Genomic DNA, 27,331 nt, shown 5'->3' with positions numbered 1-27,331 from the left:
ACTCCTGACATTTGGTAGCAATTTAACTGATCTAACTAAAATCCGAGTGTGTTTCAATTTAAAGATATACGGTATTTAGGACCACAATTACCTATAATATGATGATATCAGTTATATAGTTTGAGTGGAAATACAAGTTTTAATGTTGGTTCTGGCTGACTCTGATTTTAAAATATGTCACTGCACACATTTACAAATGCCACAACTGAGTTAAGACAAGCATATTGCCTCACAAAATAGCACTGTGATGTCACAGGTGGTTTTTCACCAGTGCCAGGACAGCCAACAGAAGAGGCCAGCAAATGTACCCTCTGGCAAGTGCTATTTTTATGAGATGCAATTTGGTGGCAAACCATTAGCAAGTCAATGCAACAAAACCTTTGTTACAGGCGTTAATGAGGTTCATTCATTAAAATGGAAGTTGTCAGTAGTTTTGGGGTTAATTCCCCAAATTCCTTATGCAATATAAAAGGGCTGATTTAAAAGAGGGTGTCTGTTTTATGTGATTAACCTCCTGGGGTAAGAGTAAAATGTCAGATCTGCTAAGGTTTATTTGCTTCACATAATAGAGAGTCCAATGAATGTTTTGTCTAAGTGGAACAGCACCTTTAAGCTGATCCCAAAAAGGAGAGACTTCTATTCATCCTCCCCCCATCACTGTAATATAATTAGTGTTTTCAACACTGTCCTTTCATGTCTCTAGCCACTTGCGATCAAGCATTGTTAAAGAAAGCTGTAACACACTGTTAATTAGAGATAGGTGTACGTTAACATTTTGTTTCCTCGCCGTGATAAAATACAGAATAAAAGTGGGTCAGCCGTTGCATGCATTTCTGACTCCATTATAACTGTCAGCCAGAAAGCCTACAGCCGTAACATTCACTATAAAATCATGCTGAGTTCTTTTTTGGGGAGTTAAAAGCCTAAATCCCACTCCAACTTAATACAGAGATATATGAATGCCACCCAAAAGTAGTAAAGCTCTATTCCTTGTTTATTTAAACATAACGGTTTTATCTGGAACAACTGTAAAGCTTGTTATGTATTCAGGGCACTGAGACAGAAATCCCACACTTAATTAAATGCTTATCGCCCTTGGGCATTGCCTCTAGGGTTTCAATGTGTACGTTTTCAATGTCAGCTGTAAGTTATAAAACCTAAATTTGTTACATTAAAAAAAAAAAGGATTCTTGTTTCAAGCAGATCTTATGAACTTAGTTTCTATGAAATTGTTCCTGTTTAATATAGTAGGTGGTGGTATACTCTGGCTCCGGGCAATTAGGCAGCCCCTCTAACACCAAACAAGTGCAGATTGCCCTATGGGCTGATCAGGTTCCTTGGTGCGGACCTGCTCAATGGGCAGTGTATATCACCTCTCCTGACCCATCCATTCCCGCTATGGAGAACTTGCCAAGCTAGCTTAGCCTCCATAGCTTGCTGTTCCCCAGGCACCGTTCATCCTTAATTGACGGAGTGCCAGCATATGACATCATAATACATGGGTAACAGTATCTCTACGTTTTAATTGGTTTCATGTTTGTGTATCTTAATTTTTATCATTATTTTCACATTATCATTCTGACTGGTGATCATATGCTCCCTGGTAGAGCATGCTGGATACCAGTAGTCCATGCACACAAAATATCAAGGAGAGAACATTATCTGGCTTCACTCAAGCTCAAAAATATCAGGCTTTGGCCTGGTACTAGTAGTGCACGTTTCAAATGTATTTTCAGAGGAGTGAGAGAACTACAGGACTTAAAGTAGGTTGGGCCAAGAGCTACAACCCTGCATACGTGGAAAACATATTATGCAAAAGAAAATGGCACGATATTTTCAAAACACACTTTTTTAAACATGAAATACTAGTAATAAAATATGGTGATTGTTATGTTAAACTTCGGCACCTTCCTTTAGCTATTGCTATTTAAGTAATGAGATACAGTATATACTGTATAAATTCAAAAGTCTTAGCTTGCGGATTTTATGGAAACTCATGCTATAAAGCGTAGCTCCTGGATAAAACGCCATAAAATGTAAATGAGGTTAATCAACGATCGTCACAAATTAGGAACGAATTCATTGAAGGAACAAGATAAACGGCGCCTGTAAGTTGCTCCTCTGTTTGGAGTTAACATCATATTAATAAAGAAAACAACAGTATTATTTTCTTTACGGGTTTATTAATTGGTCAGCGAAATACTTTTTTTGTGAGGCACAACAAGCAGAAAATGAATTCATGGGCTATTAATCTGTCATACATGGTACTGGAAGCAATGCTCATTAGATGGTTTGATGCAATTACTGCTATTACATAACCATCCTTACAGAACCTAGAGCAAATTATGAATAAGATCATTCAATCTTAGTCGCCTTGGAAGACTTTTAAAGCGAGAGATGGAAAGAGGCTTAACCCTTTCAGAACTATACTGTACTCCCCGTGTGGCAATTTAAAGGTTAAACAAGACCACTTATGATTGTATAGTAGGTGTGAATCACACCATATAAAAACCATATACAATTCACTGCCACAAACTTTTAGGCATTGCACCTGTTATGTTCTTGGGGATTCTTTATAAGTATATTTATAGAGGATGCGTTAGAATTTGGAGGACTTTCACTCCAAGGAAATAAATCTTTGTAGCCCCCATGTTGTCCAACACATACATTATTTGTAGTTTGTGGACTAGTTTAAACAATTATGTTACTACGAACTTACATATAGTACCAACTTGCACACACATTTTAATTTAAAAAAGCCCTGTCAGGTGGGTCTGCCACTGGACCGTGGAAGGGATCATAATGGCCTGAGAATGCTATAAAGATCATTAACTGGGATCAGTGGAAGGCACAATGCTGATTACCAAAGGAATTATGATGTCACAGTGTATGAGGTAGTAGGCTGGGGACCAGTAATGCTGCCTGATCTCAGTGTGAGGTGCAGCCTTGCTTGTTGACTCGGGCACTGACTGTGATGTCACACTGTAAGAGGTGTGATGGTATGAGACACCTGGGGGACTATCACTGTACCCACAGCATTTACAGTAGGCACAGAAAAAACAAGAGGAATACATAGTATTCTACAGTAACTACTCTTAAGAGGTATTAAACTATTTTGTGTCAGCAGAAATCACTTTTTATTAAACCTAGCATATTGGCCCGTAATTAAAAACACCATAGTTTACTTTGTACTCTGGGGATATGCACTAAAGGGAGAGCTGACAGGAGAGTTGTGGTTTTAACTACTTGACTTCATTATACATTTTGAAGGTCTAATACCATACAGTGCCAGCCAAGCTCTTTCTGTTGCAGGGAGAGTGTGGTTGGCCCTGTATAATGTATAGGTGCATTAACCAACCACCAACCTCTCTTGAAATCAACACACAATGAAAAGTACATCCTTAATATTGTAATTGGTAAATACCGTCTTATTCCATTATGTGGTGTAAATGAATCTATGGCTCAAGTGGGTTGTCAATAAAAAAATTAACCATTTATTAATTTCTTTATGCTGGGCCAAGGGTTCTATGGCAATTGCTCCTTTTGCCCCATCATTAAAGAATCACAAAACTGACTGGTCAATAAAACAATTTGACAAAATATTTGGAATTGATGGACAGGTATGTTTTTCACTTTAAAGTGACTCTAGAAAACACACATTCAGCAAGATACTTGTATATCAAGAATACAACTATCATGGACACATTTGATATAAAGTGTTGCACTTCATTGCACAAACTGTGGTTAAATATATGTTAATGGCTTCAATTTTGAATCAACTTTATCAGGACCCTTGCTGGACAATTACTTGTGTTTATGTGATGGTTTATGTATTGTTACAGTTGTTACAATGCTTTGGTGAAAAATAATCGTTGCTGGGGGCTAGTTACCATAAAAGGCAATTTTGTCAAATAGAAACTTGTATAGTTTCATGATTACTTGTGGAGATCAAAAGCAAATATGTGCTCAATAAAAAAATGCCTGAAGTCTCAAGTTGGCCAATTAAGATATAAATATAATATAGAATATAACACCTGCCAACCAAGTTTCTGCTCATGAAGACAAAAATTTCATCTTATCACCATAACACCCAATGGCTTGCTCCTATTGGCAGATCATCCCATTGAGTGTTATGGTGATAAGATGACTTTTACTGCATTGGGCAGGAAAATGAAATCAATCTTTATATATTTGTCTTTATGAGTTTGTCTTACGGCAGATGTATCTCAAGTCAGTATACAACTCGCTTGACTGTACTTAGTTGAGATCTTTTTTGGATTTCAGACACGTGCTAATCTCCTGGAGTCATTTAGTATTTAGAAATAAGGTAAAATGATTACAATTTGCTGTATGACCTAAAAATGGATATTCTTTTACAAATCTCAAGGTACAAAGAGAAATGACATATAAAGGGTGTTTTCCTCACATCTGTTTAGTGTTACCTGAGTACTGAGTAATCCTAAGTATGCCAAAGGATTTCAACACAGAACAGCCAGCTGGCAAACACAACAGAGGCACAGCTGAAAGATGATGTGTGAGTGTTACTTATTCTTAATGGGCTCTTTGACACCTTTTTTTAAGATCTAGAGATAATGTTTCTTTCAAGGAGACACATTTTAAGCCAACCATGCAACATATTTTAGGGAGGGATTTTTCACTTCCACAAATCCTACATTTTACAGTTCAGTACACTAAATAAACATATGGAATAGTCTAAAGATTAACATAGCCAATATACGTGTAATAGAAAAGTGATAGATACCTTATGGGAACCATGAAGCAGCCAATTTCCCTTTCTGCTCGCGTGATCTGAATGAGTATACAGTCCAAAAAAGTTATTCCACCCCTTTTTAAAGTTGCTGCTCCCCTTTGGTGGGAGCTGATTGGCTCTGGCAGTCTTTCTAAAGGGTAGAGTAAGGGAAAGGGAAGCGTTCGGAATGTGAACCTAGTTGTTATGCCGGTTTTGCCAAATATCTTGATGTCGATAAGGAAAAATAGTTCATTACCTGACCAGTTACTCCAAACCAACAATAGGCTAAACTACTACACTGACTGACTGACACATCATAAGATATTTTAATACATCAAAGTGGTTATGCTAAAAGCTGAGAAGGTAACAGCTCCTCTTTAATACTCCTTGTTCCAGATTTAGAGAGTTATCAAATGTCGAACCACTACCACTATGTACTCTTTAGTAAACATTTAATTTTTGATATTCCATAGAGCTACATTTAATTTTTTACAATGCCAAAAATATTCCAACTGCTCCTTTTAACAACATTACATCACACATGCAAGCAGCATACCTAAATATGCTGCTTTCTTCAATGGGAGCAGTGAGAGAAGGAGGTACACGAGACGAGAAGCCTTGTTTTTTAATTCGTATGAAACAAGAATACATGCAACTATTTTGGGTTAGTTAAAATGCCCTGTAGTCTTTCTAAAATGTTGTCTAATATGCATATTAAAAAAGATTACATACACAAAGGTTCAAGAACTCCACAGAGAACACTTAATAATCCAAAGGTTTAGCTCACTTACACCACTGTGAAGGAAAAAATCTCTATTGATGTATCAGTCTGATCCTGCTCACAAGGGCCAGAACCAGAAGGCAAGGAACATGTCCTCTGCACAAGAAAGCCAGAAAACCCAGGCATACAGTTTGTCCTCATCAGTGATGTGTGGTTGGTTTCCCTCTAGGCACAAGTGAGCAAGGAGGGCCACGTCTGGACTCACCTTTACACTTGGGATAGACAGAGGTTTGCGAACAACTTTGTATGTAATTTCACCCTTGGAGTGAATTTTCAAGTTCACCCCAAGTGTAAAGGTGAGCACCCCCTGCCCTCCCAACATAGGATTTGCTATTAAGCGGTTGTCTGTTCTCAGTTGAGTTGATCTCAATCCTTTTTGTATGTTATTTTACTCAAGGTTTATCCCTAGCGTAAAGGTGGGTCCAGAGGTGAATTGCGCCTAGGGGGATGATTACGGCACCCCACTGAGTAACATACATCTGGGAAATGTGCAATTTAGTTCTGGGCCGCCATTGTGGCAGTATCAGACTGATATGTGAATAGAGGTTTTTTATCTGTAATGGACAAGTCATCTGGAATTTGAGATGCTCCTGAGCAGACACCCACAGTAGGGCACACAGTTAGGCAGCTGTCTGTTGTTTTTAGTTGACTTTAAACCTTTTAATAGGCATTAAAATTAACCCTGTTACCAGCTACATACATCATAGGGAGTTGGCAGTGGACTCAGGGTGCCAACTATGTAACACGTACACAGTGACACTCTGCGGTCTCCCTACAGCAATAAAAAAGCCAAATGGTTCTGAGCCACCATCTAGATGTTTCAGCAAACTGTTTAAGTGCACCAGGGCAGACTTAAAACAACCTTCATATATAAACTAAAGTATATCGGCATTCTTCTTCTCTCCCTCACCAGGGGTGCATGGGAGTTAAGCAACACATTTTATGGGGCAACAATATACACACCATATAACAGGGAACTTAGGCACTGAGGAAGACCACTCTGCAAGCACTGCAGCGCTAAGTAGGACTTTGTCCAATCACAGTATAGCAGCTACACACTGATTGGCCCATGGCTTTAAGCCTCGGCCCGGTGATTGACAGTTCCCCGAGATGTATAATAATGTGCAAAAACTCACAAGACCTTTTCTACTTCAGCCTTTGTATACATCTTCAACTGACACATTAAAGTGAACTGGACATTGTGGTGACACGGTAAACACGGCAAACATGTTAACAGAATGGCTTAATATTTACTGTTATACGGTTCCTTGTTCTTATTAGAGCATTATAACATTACTGGTAAGTTTATTTTCATAAAGCAAAGATGAGGCCCATTAAATGTAGTGCAAATTACACCTCTGGGGCTGTTATTATCGCTTTTTCCTAACACCATAGTTTACATTATATATATATATATATATATATATATATATATACATACATATATTAGAAACCCACTTCATGTGTATACCATGGTGGCAGCCATCTTATATTCCTCTGTATGATTATGAAGTCACAGTTGAAAATGTACTTGCTGTTGTTTGGGCCAGGAAATAGATTAGATAGTGGTAATGCTCGTTTGGCCACCTTTTGTCACCAATCTCATCTTCCATGAGGTAAAATGGGTTTTTAAACTAAGTATCGCCATAACAATTACATTGATGGAAACAAATGTGGTTTTAATCTATCCAATCAGATATGCTTAAAGCTGTGACAATGGTCCTTAAGGTTTTTTGTACATCAGTAGAAAACACGTAAAATACATGTTCACATGTACACATTAACTACTGGGTAAGTCCCATGGGAAAAATTTTACAGTAAATGTATACAGCAAAACCTGTTTGTTTTTATCTGTTTTTGTTGCAATAAGCTTCCTTTATGTGCAGACATGGAGGTCGCCATTGTTGTCGGACACTTGATATGTTGGGCCCTGCTCAAACACCACACTGAGCTGATTCTTTATGGCAATGCTAATGAAGTCTGTCCTTCCATAGACTTTTATTAGTTAGCGATTGGGGCTCGGTGTTTACGGCAAAGCAGTATGATAAAGAGTCTGGGTGTCTGTCTAGTAGAACGGACTAAGATAAAAGAGATAGAACATATACAAATGACTGATTGCAACTGTCCAAAAACGATGTATTACGCACTCTTAAAGGAAGGAAATTAGCACAATATGTTTGAAAAACGTTTCATTGACCTAATACTAGTAATACAAAGAAATGGTGGGAGTTCACATTTAATGACAAGCCAGGTTAATGAAGACACTTAAACAAGTGAACCTGACATTGGGATAAAAAGAGCAGACTAGAGTCTTGAATGTATCTTATGTACGGCACATTTGGGCGATGAGCATTTTTACTGATAAAAAAGGATTCCTTGCATTCAACTTACATTCTTTGGACATTCCCACTTCAAAGCACCTCTGTAGTCTGCAGTACTGGCAGCGGTTCCTAGTAACTTTATTGATAACACAGTTCTTTTCTCTGTGACAAGTGTAAATCATGTTCTTCTGAATACTTCGACGGAAGAAGCCCTGTAATGAAATGGGGGAGAAAAAAAAAACACATTAAAAAAAAAAGGGAGTAACATCAAACGAGAAATGAAATCTATGTTTGCCACACCACAGATTGACCTATTAAGTTAATGAAATGTCTCCAGTGGAAATGCTGGATAATGTTAACCTTCAAAACCCATATGAAATATTAAAGGCTTTGTATCGCTTTCCCTTGTTGCTTAGAGCGCGCTGTTTAATCAACACTAGAGTACAGCGAGTAGATTATGATGCCGTGTTGTTGAAAATGATACCAGTACTTGTAGATTGCAAGAATACTCTGTGATACCCAATGACAGCCAGACTGGAAAAGAAACTGGGTTCATTCGAAGTTTAACTACTTATTCTCGAGACGGAGGAATATATAAACAACGCTGGGGTTCTGCACTCTGTACGGACGTCTTAGGGAAAATGTTCTTTGTTTCATAAATCCGGTAAATAAATTCTTCCTGCTCTGTTCTTAGCGATACCTAGCACTCTAACTGCTGATGAAGGCGCTGGGTAATGACTTGCAATTCAGCGCAAAGCGTTTAATAATTAATATTGTCATTATGTTCCAAACAAATTAATACAGCCTTGTGATAAGAAACTGCAAGTCTTGTTAAATATTGAACAGCGCTAAATAAGTCATGTCTGTTTCTGTCTCATTTCAAGGTATGTACAAAATCTCTGCCTGTTCATAAACCATACTTCAATTTCCATACGGCAAATACCTTTTCATCCAAAGGGCAGAAAGCTGTGTTTTAATGATCTGTGTGGTATATTGTCTCTGAATACCACCGGCAATCTATTGGTCTTTACCAAATATGACATTTTTAACCTCTTCATGAGCAAATGTGCTCCATACTTGGAGATCTGGGCTTTTTTTTTTATCATTTTACGTTATGTTTGTTTGACCGCAATACTCCTGTTTTGTGTTTAGTAGAAACAAAAATAGGGGAGTACAACAAGCTAAAATCAAAGGCATAAGCATTCTCCTTGCAATATAGCCGTAAAAAATTAGACAGGACTCGCCAAGCTTTGGGGTACTTTAACGTGGTGGTAGGCTTAGAAATATACGACCATATACTGTGACAGAATCCCCAATATTTTTGCCTTAGATAGGTGTTTTTGGAATGGTATTCACTATATTCTATATTGGAAATTCATATAATATAATATAATATCTATTAGTAAGTCTAAGTCTGCACTTGGGTAACAAGTAAACAGTCTTTAGAGCACAGGCAGTACACTCTGGCATCTAGAAACATTGTATTTCTGACTTTTAAGTCAAAGGAGACATGCTCTAATTACGCTGATAGACTTTTGGCTTTGTGATAAGACTGCATGGAAGAACACGGCTCTTTGTGGCGGGTGGAAAATGCAGATTTATAAACCCAGGCTGTTGAATTTTAATAAAGTCAAAACAATTGGAGAAAAGATTAAGATGCAGAAACAAGCACTGCTACATAGTGATGGATTATCCAACAAAGAAGCAGCATGGTGCCTGCAAAACCTATGGGCTTACTCCTGTACTATTCCCTCTTCTCTCCAACCAGATGAATACTGGGTTATAAACAAGCCAATGCTGAGCCCAGTTGTAAACTCTCACCTTCCTTATACTTATGCATTAGCTGCTACTTCATATACTATTACTCTGCTGCTCCCTTCCCATGAGCCACCGCTGCAGCATGCAGAACGCAGCCTGGCGGAAAGCACATGCAATCATCAGAATGCCTCCCAGGGTTCTTGCTATGTGTGGTATGTGATAGATGAGTAGCATGTGGGTTACACATGTCACCACATGCGCATTATGTCAGGTTCACTGGCACTGAATGGGTGACATGATAGTATGCTGGCTTCTATTTGGATGTTAGCGTGGTATTAAGATGCATGCAACTTTTTTACAGTTGATATGAATTATAGGTGTGCGGCCATGAGAAGTGTAACTGCAGCAGTTACTGGTTATTGTGATCACCCATAGTACGGTGGCCCTAAGATGACAAATGCTCATTCAAGCTGCACATAGTGATCAGTTGGATCGCTGGCCTGGGCACCATTGACAGGCTCCTAAAGTGTGTGGCTGGCATAAAATAGGTCCCTTGGAACAACTAGCGAAGCTCATAGAAAGATAATATTGTAATAATCAGCGAGTATGTGTGCAGGGTATATGTGCCCTGTCTGTAGGCATTAAGGTTTCATTATGTTGTTACCCAATATGCATTCAGCTTTAGTTACAGAACGCTTACCATTGTTTCCTGATTCTTTTTCATAAAATCTCCTGATGGTTTTAAAACAAATAATAAACAAAGGCTGCTCCTTTAATTTCACTTTAGATTTATTGAACATTTGTTTTATTTTAATTTCAGATGATTTCAAATGTTATATTTTATTTGGGCTAAATAGACATTTATTAAAAGGGACTGAGAATATAAACTGGTTCCCTTGGTAATCAATGGCAAATCAACACAATTTTCATAAAATGTTAAAAATGATCTGACCCAGACAGGAATTTCTGTCCCTCTCTTAATAAAGAGCAACCTTTCTAAATTAAGATACCAGTGAGATCATAGTATGATGTAATATAGAGTTATTTCATGAACTACTTGCATGTTTTATTCCTACACTCTGTAACTGATAAATATTAATGGTTTGATTTAATAAGGGTTAGGAGACTGGATTACTTGAGTTCAGGTAATGACCAGTGTCCTCTAGAGGTTACCGGTGCATTTTGGGTAATTTACACAAGGGCTAAGTCTGCAATCCCTGTGCCATTTACATTTTATCCTGTGTATCGGATCAGTGAGGACATTGCTCTAAAAACCAGGTAGAGCACTGGCCGCCTTATCTTCTTATGTTCTTAAGAACCTTAAACAGATCAGCTCAGCCCTCACACTCTATCTCCGGCGATGAAATATCATTGTATCGCCGCACACTAAAAACTGTCAATGAGTGAGAGGAGAGGGAGCTAGGGTACAACTTTCAAATCAGGGAGGAATGTTGGCCACATCTCCAACACCATGTTGCAAAAATAATTATTCAGAAAAACATGCACAGGTCGGTTATATTTGTGCATCAGAATTCTGCTGGTGAGGAGCATGTCGCTCTATCAATGACTTACTTCATCAAAAAAGTGCAGTTTTAGACAGATCTCATTGGGAAGCCACGTCAGTAACCATGTCAAGTTAAATAGACATTTTTTCGTATCATTTTCTTGGTGTTGTTTAATATTCTAGTGATAAACACATACGCCGTTACTAAGAAACGAGGGTGATTTTTAACTGCATTATTCATTATTATTAGGCATAATAACTGCTATCACACTTACCAAGCTAAAGACGGATGTCAAATACAGGCACGCCACTTTCAGTCATTCTCATGCACAGATAATAAATATGAATAAGCTATTAGTAAATGGAAACTACCAGCAATACTTTATTCTGCTGGAAATACTATGACTAACAACCACCAAAATGTGTTTTTGGATGACTTTTTTTTTGCACGAGGAGTCTTTGATAAGTTGTAAGGGAGGGTATCATTTAAAGCACACATTAGTAGAAAAACTGTAATAAATAAATAAAGCTGCCAAATATAATAATACAAGTATTAATAAGCTTTACTGGCAAAAAAAATAAACTAAATAAGTACAAGTCTAGGGTGCTTAACACAGCAAAAGGAAAAAACATCTGCCCTGGACACAATTTATAATGTGTATACTGTATGTACACACATAGATATATATACACACACACACAAATATACACGCATACAAATATACATCTATGTGTAAATGATGCGGCACATGTTAGCTTTGGGAGTCTGTGACCTTATTAATTTCTGTTTGCTCCTTTTCAGCTCCTTTCATCCCCAGACACCATGTGAATGCCTCTACATCTATATTTACAAAAGTATATAGTTGATTGACATCTGCAGGTGGTAGCTAAGCTGTTAGTTAACTATAAGCCGGGACACCTACCAGGAGGTCCTGACTCTGCCCATGACCCACCAACACCGAGCTGTGTTTTAATCACTTTCTAGAATCAAAAATTGGTGAAGTTCATCAAGCTTTTGAAGAGGGAAAACACTTTGATATAATAGAAGTAAACAAAACAATTCAAAACAGTAGCAACTGGCTTAGAGATTAATACGGGTGCTTGTGGTCAGAATGTGGCTTTTGTGGTTTGAGAAGAACAGGGAACTTTTCAAATGACAGTAGACTTTACATTTTGCACAGGACACCAGTACGCCTGCGCATGTCTGTCGAGTGTGTTATTACCTTAATTATAAAGTACTTTACCCTTACCACTTCCTTTAAACTTAATTAAAAAAATTAAAAGGATCTTACCTCTCTGAGCAGTAGCAAATCACACTCTTGGCCTTTATTAAACTACCTTATGGCTGAAAGCGTCATTAGATATTCCCTTTCTAAGAAATATACATATTACACTCATTACATACTTCCTGATATATTATATATATTGTTATATGGGTCAAGAATAATTTTACAGGGTTGTCACTATGCAGATACCTCAAATCACCCCCAGTCTTCCTGTAGACAGCTCTACATGTATATGATGAAGAGACCTTTGATGTCCCCAAAGCTTATTTTTTCTATGATGGCCCAAAAAAAAAGAGATATCAACTTGGACGAAAGACTCGAAGTATGGCAAACCAAAAGGTTAATCATACCGACCAAATGGGTCTGAAGGACAGATCTGTCCATTATGTACTAAACAGTCACATCACAGAAATACAGATACGCATTGCTTTATTTCTCACTGGATAAACAGATGCCTTGTCATTTGTATGTACTCGTTTAGGTATTCTCTCTAAGCATTGAACCTTGCGTCATAGAAAGCATATGCCACTTCATATAGGAAGATCAGAGAAGGTACAATGCAAGATTTTTATGGCATCAATATAATATGAAACCTAACAGCAGATGTTTGAGGAAAGCAACATTTAATCCCCCAAAAAAGCCGGCCTGGTAAATGTAAACGCTGACATTGTAATGAGAATTATGTTACTAAGTAGTGAAAGAGATAAAGTTACACTCGCAGTAAGACTCCACCAGCCACCTGCAGGCGTGCTAATGATGGAACAATGGTGGCATTGTCTTCAGACAGAGGTCGCTTCTTGTGCCGACAATAAAAAAGGTTTATCGCAACTTGTTAAGACAGCATGCCCACATATAGGCAAAGTTTAAAGAAAAGTATTATCACATATTTTAACAGATTTAATACATTTCACAAGGGAGATATTTTTCCATGAAAGAAGAATGGCATGAGTAGAACAGACTATGTGACCAGGTGATGGTTTGAGAAGGACTCATATTGTTGACTTTGCAGTATCTTTAGATGCTCGTTAATTGTTGGTGCCAACTAAATACATGATCACAGGTCAAAAGATAGTGAACATTAACAAAAATTATAATAATATAAGTGATAGATACGATAAGTGACAGCTACGATGCCTCTCCTTAAAGTTAATGGCATCAGAGAGAAAATGATGAACTAGAAGGACCGATTTGTATTTGTTATCAAACTGTGGGAGTTTGGGTAGGAGCTTAACATTACCAGCTCCAGTTTTACATAAAGCAATCTTAATTAGTTAATAATAATTAGCTCGCTTTTTATGCAGCTTCTAAAATTACAATGAGGCTTGCAATAAATGTGCCAAACGTGATCAATTTTAAAAGTTATATGGTTACATTAGAAATGGCTGAGGTGGAGGGTGGTGTGGATCAAGTTCCGGGCCTGGGCTCATGTCTTTAAGCCTAGCATAAGTAAAGCTGGACTCACTTGAAGTGAACTCATAACGAGCCAGGACAAAAACAGGTCAAGTGCTGGGCTCAAGCCAACCCCTGCTCACCCATGTATAGGTTAAATTAAAGTGTGGCGCTGCGATAACTTATAACTCACTTATCATGGAAAGTCCATAAGATTTGGATAACTGAATAACTGCCAACGTTTGGCTGAGAGGTCAGTTGTTAGCTTGTTCTACCACACAGGTAGGTTGATTCTGCTCTTTGATTCAGATACCTTCTCCTTAAGATCGATGAAGGACCACAACGCTGAGGAAACCACACAGTATCACCATTGTTTGGCACTCGCATATAAGAATGTTAGCAGCTGTTAACATAGTAAATGGAGGTGGTCTATACAAACGTGACAGACTTATCCAGCCATTAAAACTATAGCAATTAAACAAGATAGCAATACCAATGAGGACAGCAATTGGAGTAGATGCTTACAGGTGTTTTGTAAATAGCCCTAAGGAAAAAACTAAATTGCAAAGACCAAAAAATGTTAGGATTATTACAAAAAATAAAAAAAAAAAACAGCTCCTAATGCGTGCATGAAAAACTGACCTATCAAACAAGCCCAGGGTAATAGTCGCTGCTAATTCCTGAATCCCGCTACATCTTCCTGCATCCCGCATAACACATAGATTGAATTATGGACAATAGTTCGGAATGGGGAGCTATATAAATACGCATCCAGAGCATGACCTCTCTGTGTCACGTCACGTATGTATCCCCCTCTATCATATTATAAACAATACAATATATTTTAAGGTCACCGTCTTATTTAATGGTGATGATTATGAAAGCGATATTCCCTTCGGGGTGCAGTTTTACTGTCCTAGATAAATGGGGTCAGGCTGTGTACTGAAAGAATCATTACAGATATCGCTCTTTTTACAGTTGGCACGATCAAAACGACTGCCAGAATGAATGCAAGACCTATACTCAACCAAGGATTTGCATAAACATTTGGCCAACACCAAGCTTTTGTGTAACCTCGAGATTTACGACGACATTTAGTACTCTCCATCTTCCATTTCTTGTGGAATTCAATAAATCTTGGCCGCACAATAAGAACCAGGCAAAAATCATGATCTAATGCATTGGATGCATCTTTTTTTAATTTTGTTATTAATTATACATTGAGCAGCTGGTAGGGATTATAAACTAGGTACATGGTAGTCATCCCAAATGAGGCATAGAAAAATGAAATTTAAGAAAAATTGGGGAAGGGGAAGACTCATCTGTACGAGACGAGGAACATAAGAGGATATTTTTATATCCCTGTTTTATTGCGCTCCTTGTGATATATCATACTACTATTAGACCGTGGATAGGGCCTTTGTAATAAAATGCAAATGAGCGTACGCCGTCTGCGCACCTTGTTCTCTCTGCATTTTAAACAAGGAGAGTCATGTGACCCGAGAGCATTTTACAACCAATCTCCCACATGGTTGCCGATAAAGTTTTTTTGTCTCAAGTCTATAAGAACAACACTTTTGTGCCAACGATAATAAAAACTTAACTGGTATTATATTCTTTTGTTGCACCAACATGACATGTACTAGGCTGGCTGCCATGGACGATTTTGTTTCATAGGCATCACTTATCTACAGGTTTATAAACGAAGCCATGGAAGAATAACATTCGGATGCATGAGCCACTTTGCCTGACTATTATTATAAGGGATGTGTGGGGGAATTATTATTTGTTTTCAACGCTCGGTTTAGTTAAAAGTGTGCTGAGAAAAATTACCGATTTTATCAGGGTTTTTTTTTGTATCTCTTATCTTAGTCCTAGTAACAATACAAGAAATTATACTCTATATAAATATAAATATATATCTATTGTGACAACCCCTGTAGCACGAGGGCCATAAACGTCACAGTTAGGGGTCTTAAGGACAGTCCTCTAGGGCAATCAGGGTCAGGAACACCAGTTTGTAGCAAAACAGTGCTTTATTTTTGATCGCTCAAACCCCAAAACCAAATCATAAAAAGAAAACCTAGCTCCCAATTGGAGCCCTCTCTAACTGAACTATGCTGGCCCAGACTGACCAGCCTAATCACGCACTAACTCAACCTCCCAGCCAGACCCAGCTACGCCAGGCTCTGGGAAACCTCCCCCAGACAACACACAAAATGTCCAGGCAGGTATTGCCTCACTTGGCTCAGGGATGGTCTTCTTCAGGGCCTCGCCTTGCCCTGGGAGCGCAGGGAAACTTCCTCTTCCCCAACAGTCTCTCTGAGAATCAGTCTCTAGGAGTTTTTAATGCCCAGCACCTGTGTCTGACGCTGGCCCCATAGGAATCCCGGACCGGATCCTGCGGACTTCTTGCCTCCTGGAAAACCCGGCACGGAATTTCCACAAAATGGGGAAACGGAGCATTGGCGCACCCTGCTCTCCAATTGCTCCACCCCAGGGACCCCTATTTACGATCTGGATAGCACCTGTACCCAAATGACACACTAAGCATCTCCCTGGGGTTTACACTGTCACACTATATATATCAATATATATATTGCCTGGATTCATATCCCAACAATCTGAATCAGAACATGTGCAGCCATCCAGCTTAGCATCCAGTTAATTGTGCATACAGCTTGTGCAACTCGTATGAACATCCCCCCTATATCCCATATATATACATACCATTACATCCAGTTCAAGTAGGCTATTTCCATTCATAAAAAGTGACTACATATATCTTCTTTACAAAACTAATACAAATAAATAATAATATATTAACAGAAATGGTAAAAATTTCCAATATGAAAATATTTGGAGGCGTGGGCGACGTTTATGTCCCTGTCACCCATTGTGCTTTTGCCAGAGACAATGGTTATGACCTTGAATTCCATTCAATCTACATCTGTAGACACATAGATAAAGTCATCATAAATAACTCTACCGATTGGCTTCTTTTACAGCCAGGATTAAATTACTGGTTAATTGGTGCCTTTACACCACAGTAACTTCTGGTTGCTCTAATTAATAATAATAATAATAACTGGGATAGGCTTCCTGGAGCTCTCCATCTTCTAGTGAAGGAGCAGGGCTCCCTGTTTGGAGCAGGCCTAGCTGTGCATAAGGGCACGATGGCATCACAGGCTTAAGCGGGTAGTAGGACGTCATGGGCAGCTCCCACGACCAGAGAATAATAATAATAATGACACTTGTAAAATATTTATCATATAGTTGAAATATACCTTTGGGTTAATCTGTCTATTACATCAGCTTCTTAATAAGATGCCCTTTGTCAGTACACAGTAGGTTACAATAGCTTCTGCCAACCTGAGGGGAATTCATTATATGTCAGTAAATGTGAGTCCTATGAAGGCATAGACCAATTTTTACCTTTTTTTAAAAATTCTATTTCCTATTCTTTTGATAAATTTGTATTATTGTGTACTTCAGAGACACATTATGAGAGCTCTTGACTTACCCTTTCAATCTTAGCTATCAGACATGGTCACTTAATATCATGAGGCCCCTTGGCACGCTTCTATTTTCCCTAATGAGAAATCCAGTACTCAGTGCTGTAAGAAATGAAATCCGGGCTGTTACTTTAGGCTTTGATCATTATATCATCCAAACTCATTGCCCCTCATCGTGTTATCTTAATGGGTAAAGGATCGAGTGCTATTCTTGTCCTTGGGTGCATTAAATGTCCTCATTTACAGATTGGAAAAAAATAAAAATTAAACTGTGGATGAATTATTTAAAATCTATTGTATCAGTGTGTGTCCTGTGAACATTCGCCACTGGCAGGAGAGGCCAGATTAGCTTTCACTTTTAATTGTGTGGATATCTTATCCACTTTGAGGAAAATAAAGAGCGATATATGAAACCATACTTGCTAGGAGATGAATAAATCCAAGTCCTTCTGGCTTTTATTCAAAGCCAACGTAATATAGTTAAATAATGTAACACCGATGCAAGAATGTCAAAAGAAAAAGAAAAAAACTCTGTTTATTATTTACTTTAATAGAATTTGTCCATTTCTATGTTAAACGAGAGAGAAGTTAATATAGGCATTGGGTGGCTTTAAGGAGACTTCAGGTGGCTTAAGAAGCCATTGACAAGGAGAATGCAGCATTCCATCTGGGCACAATAGGAGCCCATTGTGTGTATAGTGCAATTCATATCAGCTGGCTTTTTTTGCTCAATCCACAGTGTATTACAAAGTCATAAAAATCCCCTGTGATGGTTGTGCTAACACCAGCGAGATAACATGTTTAATGAGTCAACATAATGTGTCGTATTTCCCGCTGAGCCTGACAGCTAAGCACACACGGCGTGATGTGTTCAAGGCTTTTTTTTCTGTTGTTCTTCTTGTTTATAGGTAGTTAAGAAAATATTTACCTGACCTATTCAAGGTACACAGTCGGAGCACGGTGAGTTGAGCAAATAATTCCTTCATTTGCAAATAAATAGTAACTTGGCCATGCTAGGGAGTAAACTTTACACCCATTGGGAAATGACACAAAAGCAGGCACTGATAGGAAGCTGCTGTAGAAGCTGAAAAAGTTTCTTTAAAGTTTGTGTTCTTTTATATGATTAAGCTATCAGGACATAAGAAAGTGACAGATCTGCTAAGGCTTATTTACTAAGCATACTAGAAAGTACAATTAATATTTTGTCCAAGAGGGGTAGCCCCTTTAACCCTTCCAGGATCCACAATGTACACCGCATGTCTCATATGTGGTGAGACTGTAGGGTCACCTGTTATATATATATATATATATATATATATATATATATATATATATATATATATATATATATATATATATATATATAAACACATACACACATCAATATATGAAACGTGTATTTTCTACCTATATTTAATTTCTTTAGCACAACTATGAAAAGTAATCCCTGTCTACCCTGCATTATGTTGGGGCTGCATATGCATCATTCTCCAAGTATTAAATGTTAAGATCCAGGGCTGACATCAAGGGGATATGACTCTTACCTGTTGCTGACAACAACATCATTAGATACATTTAGTAAGTTGTATGGAAACTTTTAAGAAAATCCTCTTAAATTCAATATTTTGTTTGTCACTTAAAATGCAGGAAAATTTACCCTAGAGAAAGTGTTACCGGTTTATACCGTATTTGCTCGATTATTAGACGACCCTGATTATAAGACGACCCCCCAAAATCTAAATATTAATTTAGGAAAAAAAGAAAAAGGCTGAATATAAGACTACCCTATAGGAAAAAAAGTTTTACTAGTAAATATGAATTCATGTAAACTATTTTTTCATATTTAATAAAAGCTATGATTGAGAAAGATATTTTTTGTTTTTATTTCCTTTTATTTGCCAACCTGCCCCCCCAGTTATGCACATCTGCCCCAGAAAAGCCTTATACCCCCCTATTTGCCACTGTGCCCCATGATATGCCTTTTAACCCCCTATATGCCCCTTTGTCCCATGATATGCCTTATACCCCTATATGCCACTCTAACATATATACTGCTAACAGCAATCACACTCCTATCAAGCCCAGGCAGCCAGTACATGCTGGAACCTGGGGATGATGATAGGAGTGTGATTACAGCCTCCCTATGGCATGCTACCACCCCCCTTACACATACATGTTATCACACACACTCATTCACAAACATTTCAATACTCATTCATTCCATTAATCACACATACTTGCTCATAAACCCTCCCCCATCCCTTACCTGAACTGCAGATCTCTCACTCGCAGACTTCTGCAGGGGCCCGGCTGCTTCCCTTTGCAACTTCTCTTGTCCCGCCCCCACACGAAGAAGGAGGGGGCAGAGTCATGTGACGACTCTGCTGGCTTCCTGTTCTCCTGCTGCTAGTACAAGAGATGCTGCTCGCGATCAAAGCACGGGTAAGCAGCCTGGCCCCAGCGGACATTTTTTTCCAGCTTTTTGAGGTCTGATTAGCAGATGACCTCGATTATAAGACGAGGGGTATTTTTCAGAGCATTTGCTCTGAAAAAAACCTTGTCTTATAATCGAGCAAATACGGTAATAACGTTTTCCCCTATATCTAACTATAGCAAAACTACGAAATCTGGCCTGGCCAGAACTGGTAAAAAATGTAAAGATTAATTTGCTGATCATCAATATCACATGTGATGTCAGGAGTCACAAGAAATGGGGTGATTCCCGGCTCCAACATACTTGGGGGTACCCATAATTGTCAGGGACAGGTTCCATACGCCTCATTTGAGGAGGTAGAATCTTAGAGTCATCTGACATGATACCGGCTCAATATCTAGACTGCTGTCAGAGTGGCTTCATCTCCCTCCCTAGCCAACACTGCTTCCCTCTTGCCACCCACAAAACTACTATACACCAATTATAGATAGAGCAGAGCATCTGTATTAGCAGTCATGCAATCGCTGTAATTGGTCATCACATTGATCACATGACTGCACTGGTTGCTGATTGGTTCTCATGGGACTGCCTCAGGTGGGAGGCGGTTCCCTGAAGTCTGAACGGGGCATAAATATTTTCTAGAGGATGTACCAGACTGAAGGGGTTAAAAAAATATCTAGCAGCGCAGCAACTCATACTGCTTTACTAATCATGACAGAGGTTGAAAGGATAAATAAATGAGAAATAGTATTCTGAAGCCAAAGAGACGCAGGGGTGTAACAAAAGTAAGCCCCTGTTATAAATGTACTAAATGTACTATAATGTACTCTAGAAATCTGACGTTCCGAATATATTGGCGTCTCTTGTATCTGCAGCTGTTGAGCAGGGATTTCAGTTTTGACTATTGGAGCTAATGTTTTGAAGAAACTACCAAAATTGCTGATTATGACATACAGCAACTAGGGAATATCAGAAAACTATAGAGGAATAACCCCAAAGGAAACTACTAAATCTGACCAAAACCCATTAATTCTGACCAAAACCCCAACTCCTTTTGAAGAAATGCAGCCCCAAACTTGCGAGGAACCACCACCATGCTTTACTGTTGCCTGCAAACACTCATTCTTGTACCCCTCTCTCTAGCCCTCTTGGCGAACAAACTGCCTTCTTTTAGAGCCAAATATTTCAACTTTCGACGCATCAGTCCAGAGCAATATAGCCCATTTCTATGTGCTTCTTCAAAAGAGCATGGACAGAACATCTAGAAATCCCTGCCTATCTTGACATTTCTGCCTGGGAGAGACCTTGCTGATGCAGTATAACTACCTTGTGTTTTGTTGCTGTGCCCAGTCTTGCCATGCTTTATGACTTTTAGCATTAAACTGTCTTTAGCAACCTCACCTTGTTACCGAGTTTGGCTGATCCTCATCCAGTTTTCTTTCTCCTACACAACTGTTACTGTTTCAGTTAATAATTGTGTTTCAACCTACATACTGAATTGATGATCATTAGCACCTCTTTAGTATAATTGTTTAATCATACAAATAACTATATGCATGCAAAACCCTTGACCTTGTGCAAGTATACATAGAAGGATTAATGCTGTTTAGAAGGCAGATATTGATATTGATTTTACTTCTGTTCACTAACTTTGCATTTTGTTAAATGAGAAAAACAAACTATTAATATATTGTTGAAAGCATTCTCACTTGTTCACACCTGCCGACAAATATATGATCATATAGGTGCTTTTAAATAAAATGTGCTGGATGCCGGCTGATTCATTGATTTGTTGTGTGTTCATATGGGTCATTTTAGCGGCACCCCAGTATTTTTTGTTCATATTTGCAGGTCCTTACCAGACCATAGGGTTAAGCACCCCAACTACCACATAGGTGCCTCCATAATGGTATCCAGAGAAGGCTTTAAATGACATGAGTCTCAGCGGGTTAAAATGCAGTGCCGTCCCACCGATTCAGCTCCTTGGTAAGCAATATAACCATATAAAATTTAAAAAAAAAACACTAAAATTGGGATACTTTAACACAGTATGCAATACATAGCCATATAGTGTGACAGAATCCCCAATATTTTTGTCCCAGATAGGTGCTTTTAAATAATATGTAATAGGTGTGTACTGATATATATATGTATATATATATATACATACATACATACATATATATATATGTATATAAGCACAGCAAAATGCAATAATAATGTTGGGAAAAACGCAACCAACCAATAACAAAGTAGTTAAAAAATGTTAAATATTCCCTTTCTTATCTTAAGGAAACACAGAAGAAAACAATCAACACCTTTAGTCGTTCTGTTGTTTAGCCGCCATAACAGGAAATAAGTTACACGACTAAAATTAAAAGCAGAGGAAAAACTACACTAATAGCGTGTTGGATACAGGGCTGCAATTGGCAACACCACATGAGATTTGTGGGTTTCATTTTCAAGTCTGTCAGGGGAAATTTGTATTAAATGAATCAACTAAAAGCTCAAATATTTTCAGTGGCGCTGCTATTACTCGGTCTCCTTCTCCGATGAACTTTTGAACCGGAATCCATACCTTGATGAGGGCAATCATGGTTTTAACCCGAAAGCTGTCAAAACTGCCATTATGTTTACACCTATTCTCACCAGATGTTAACGAATAAGAAAGCAAAGACTAAAAAAATGGCAACAAAACGAATGTAACTCCCAGTAGCTTTGTGATCTTAGCCTTGTTCTTTATCTTAACCATATTGGCCCAAATCATACCAATTCAGAATTTTTTTTTTTTCTTGATCTCCGTTAGATTAACTTGAGAAAGCATACAACTGTCAAACTTGTTACCTAAATCATTTGATTTGCTTCTTTTTTGGTTCATAAGGGACCTTATGATGTTTTGTCTACACTGATACCGTGAACAAGTTCATACCCTTTCCTTGTTCTTTATCCTATGTATTCTATGTTAGCTGTCACAATGTCACATGACAGGAACAAGCAAATCGGAAACTGTATATGCATAAGAGCAGAGTGAGCTCAGAACTCTATACGTTAGGATGAATTTTTGTCCAATATAGGAAATCATTTTTAGTTTTAATCCATAATAGTTACAGCAAGATAGTTTTATGAATTATACTAGAGAATGATTTTAACTGGTTTATAATAATGTGAGTATAGTATCATATATATATACACATATATACATATGTATACACACATATATATATACATATATATATATACACACACATATATATATAGCATAGTTGATTTTGATATATATATATATCTATATATAGATATATATATATATATTGCAATTAAAAAAACAATTTTTCTAAATACAGAGCTTTCCCATGAAACTACGCAGTTTAAGTGTTATAAGAGTGAACTTCACAAGGGGAACATCATGATTTACTTTACCAATTATAGGGGTAATAACAAGCCGTATCGATCCACAAGGTCTAGGGGAAAAATACATTATTTCTTAGAAAAACAAGCAAAGCCTATTCATAAAACGTCACCTTTTTAGTGGTGTCCATAAAATCATTGGAAGACTTTATCCAATATGACGCTGGGTTAAGGAACAGATATTTTTATTACGAGAATTGTGCTTTCACATGTTTCTGTTTTGTTGTACAGTTCATTCAGCAGATGGGTCAGTAGAAAGAGCAGTTTTGGTGCAAAGTGGTGCTATCATATCATGTGCATATATGTGTTGAAATGTTTAAACTTTTAAAAGGAATGTCCATACTGATTAGTAAAGAGTAATTTCTGATAAACAGAATAGTCTTTATTGAGAACAATGAAATGCTGGTTACTCCATTTTGCACCATAATATTGTTTAATGACATACCCTACTTTAGACTTTACAAAGCTCATCATGCTATTCAAAGTGGATTTCAATGTACATTCAACTCTGATAAATATATTTTCTGGTCAAGTTAAAATAATAAACATATAATATCATTATTTTTTTGTAAAGGTTGATTTGTTGCCTTTTGGTTAATGAACTAGAACCCTACACAAGGCAGCTTTGCTCCGAGAGGTCGGACTGCAGCCAGCAAGGGAATGCCAGCCTTTTCATTGCCTAAAACAAGAGACAAGAGCCTAACAGGCAGCGGCATTTTCAAGTGCACCAGTCGCTCTTGACGCCGCACAATGCTGCCTTTGTCTGGATGGGCACCAGGCTGCGCTCAGTCCCATTCCTGCAGGCCTTTCAATGCAGAAAGCAAAGTGTCATGAAGAAAGGATGTGAAGCCCTTACAAGGACCTAGCCACGTTAATGAAAGCTGCTCTTTTAAGTCCTTTCTCCATAAGGGGAGATTTCTGGACCATGGTAAAATGGTGTGTTAACATTTCTTTTCAATTAGTTTAAAAATGGCGATGGTGAGAATGAAGAGAGCTTCTGGAGCGAGGTTTAAAGAATCTCTAATGAAATGTTAGATTGGGACCTCTTGTCCTAAGATTGGAGACGCAGAGGCTTTGGTGTAATGGAAGGAAGTGTTATTTTACCGTGAGGGCGGTGGATAAGTGGATCAGCCTCCCAGAAGTTGGTAAAGGATAATACAGTAAGGAAATGTAAGCATTCATTAGATAGACATAGTCCTACCTTGAAACTAAGATGAGACCAAGGACCAATTATGGTTTGAGTCTTTGCATCAGGAGAAATAGGCAGACTAGATGGGCTAAATGGTTCCTATATGCTGTAAAATTATTTTTTTTTATGTAATCCTGTCATAGGTTTTGACTGTTTTTAAGAATTCTGATAAACAGCAACCGTCACTCAGTGCTTTGTGGGGTCTTGGCCTTTAGGCGACAGTTGTCAAACGTTAAACTTGCGAAGTTTGTTGTACTTCAAGTCCCATGAGACTCTTAATAAAATTGTGAGTTCTAATGCGTCTCGAACAGAATAGATGCACATATATTTAGATTTACCCACAAGCTTAAATTGAATATGCTTAAACAGTTGTATTATTTATTGTCATTAGTAAGTATTAGTTTATAATATGTGAATTCCATATACTTATTTAACATACATAGGTCCTTTTCTCTACTTTACAGAGGGTGGTAGATAAGTGCCTCCGAGCAGAAGTGCCAGAGGTTGATACAGTGAGGGAGCTTAAACATGCATGGGATTGGCGTTCTTCTGACTCTAAGACAAGACTGAGGGCTAATTGAGGTCTTTACATGAGGAAAAGGTCAGACTAGATGGGCTGAAAGGTTCTTATCTGCCATCAAATTCTATGTTCTCTATATTTTTATCACAGTGATTTCTAGGCCGACCCATTGTTTAAAGCGAGAACACAACAATATATGACAGGTGGACTTACCTTGCACCCCTCACATGCACTGACTCCATAGTGATATCCAGATGACTTGTCCTGACACACAAAACAGGGCTTGTAAACACGCGGAGGAGGGGGAGGGGACGGAGGACTGGGAACCAGCTCCTCTGAACTGGTGCTCTGTGTTTCGATGGCTACAAAACAAAAAAAGGGGGAAACTCTCATTTAGTTACGATTCTGTTATACTTTATTCACTATAGTGTGTATTAAAGTAGAATTATCTGAAAAGTAACAGAGCAGGTACAGACAATTATGTTATTTTTTTAGGTCTTGAAAATGTTCAATAATTCAGTTCCACTAACTTGGCTTTGAACTTGTTATGGTACGTGGCCTACCACTAAACTCACCCCATATTAATCACCAAATCTCTTCTCTCCAACTGGCTGTTCAATTTGGGGATTTCAATATCTGCTAATTTACTTAATAAATGACAAAGGAGAGAAGTCTTTTATGAGAGAAGCTGGGTTAAAGGAAAACTGTTGGCTTTACAGCTTTTTTTGGAGATATTTAGGTTTTATTCCTAAGAATGTAGCTGCCACCAAGGGGTTACTAACTTAACAAAATAGTAAAATAAAGGAAGAAATAATTAAGCAAATCCTGAGATCAGCTAAGATATCATGTTATTAGCTGTAAACACCATTAAAGTAGGTCCCAACATCATCCATGTATACCTTGAAAGTGTCAAAACTTAAGGTGAAGTCCACCTTTGGGACCCAAATATCTCTGCCCCTCTTTCCTTCCTGATGCCCCCCTTTTGTTTGAACGTTTGTTGGGTATGACTGTATCACAATGTTCTACAGCCCTAAAAATGCAATGATAGTTAAACAGCAGAAATTGTGTGTACCGGTTATATTGTGCAGATAAAATGAATTTGGTTATAAAAATAATGATCAGTAGGTCACGTTACATAAAATATCTTGGTAGTGCCGCGGCTCTTACCCCACCTTTCTCTGTCCTTCTCTGGCCATTTAAAATGTTGGCATGCATGGAATTTTCCATAATGTATACTGACCCTTATATCAAAGCATAAATACAATGTTTAAAACATTTTTTGTGCGGCTCATCTGTTTTAGGTATTTTTGGTAGATTGGAATAACAGTAACATATAGCCCTACAAACAAATATTAGAAACCTTTTTTCTAACGTATAAAAAAAACCCAACACACTGGGTTTTATTCAATAAGGGAGAGCTGTCCTGAGAGCTTGCGGAAGAGTTGTGGTTTTAACTTGCTCACTTCCCTGACCAACGCTGGCAAGTTTCTTCAGTAAGAAGCTCTGATCTGGCCCTGTAATGTATAATTCAATGTGTAACAAGTCTTTCGAGGAAGCTCGCTGACTTAACTACACATGACACAGGGCCAACCAAGCTCTTTCTGCAGCAGAAGATCAACGAGGCAGGGCCTTCGTAACATATAGCGTAGTCAAGGATTTGAAACCACATGCCTCCTGCAAACTGCCCTACTTACTTACATAGTTTTGTAGCTTGAAATATAGGGGGAATAAAAACTAAACGCAAAGGTGTATTGTACTGAATAAGATAGAAGAATGCTGTCTAATTTATGCCTTATTTCCACACACAATTACTTTCATTCTCCTTAAGGTTTGATAAAGGTTTTTTTTAGTATATAAAACATATTATTTGGACAAAAAAAAAGAAAAATGGTGATTGTCATTCTTTAACCCAATTACTGTTTCAATACATAGAGAAAGTTTTCAGAGGCCCCAACCTAATTTTGATGTCACATTAACTGAAAATAATGCAAACACAAATAAAAATGCTATTAGTCTAAGTTGGAGGGGCTTGAAGCTTCTCTCCGCCCCTAACTTCACCATCTTAATCGGATTACTTGTGTTATATACTTTATTTTACCCAGCTTGTTTTTATTAACTGTTTCAAATAAGAAGCTGCTTACAAACCAATGAAATGCATATCCCATATGTCTACCATACATGAAAGGGTTAAAAAGATTAATTGAATGCAGGTTATCACAATGCAGAGTTGGATCACAATGTTGGATTGTTAAATCAAATAACCAATACTACATAAGACAGAATGGAGGTAAAAAAAAAAACAACCCACAGACCTAAAAGATGTAGCTGGAACACTTAGGGCTCTATCCATCAAGGTAAAACTGGTGTAAAGTACTACTATTGGTGCAATCAGGAGACAGGCCATAGACATCAAGCAGCGCTACACCAGAATTAGTCTAGTTCTGATAGGATATGATAAAAATGGACCCGAAAACAA

The 27,331-nt window shown here is 38.0% G+C and overlaps 1 protein-coding gene across 2 annotated transcripts in view; it reads right to left on the bottom strand.

Annotated features, from left to right (window-relative positions):
• RARB (retinoic acid receptor beta) overlaps nt 1-27,331 on the bottom strand; it is a 264,320-nt gene that overhangs the window by 25,572 nt on the left and 211,417 nt on the right. For both annotated transcript variants that reach the window (XM_053466648.1, XM_053466649.1), the window contains 2 exons: nt 25,069-25,217; nt 7,923-8,064 (listed from right to left, as the gene is read on the bottom strand). In XM_053466648.1, the coding sequence (XP_053322623.1) occupies nt 7,923-8,064; nt 25,069-25,217 (291 nt within the window). The remainder of the gene's footprint in view (nt 1-7,922; nt 8,065-25,068; nt 25,218-27,331) is intronic.

This window comes from Spea bombifrons, chromosome 5 (assembly GCF_027358695.1).
Source record: "Spea bombifrons isolate aSpeBom1 chromosome 5, aSpeBom1.2.pri, whole genome shotgun sequence".
Lineage (NCBI taxonomy): Eukaryota > Metazoa > Chordata > Amphibia > Anura > Pelobatidae > Spea > Spea bombifrons.
This window is presented reverse-complemented; position numbering and strand designations above follow the sequence as displayed.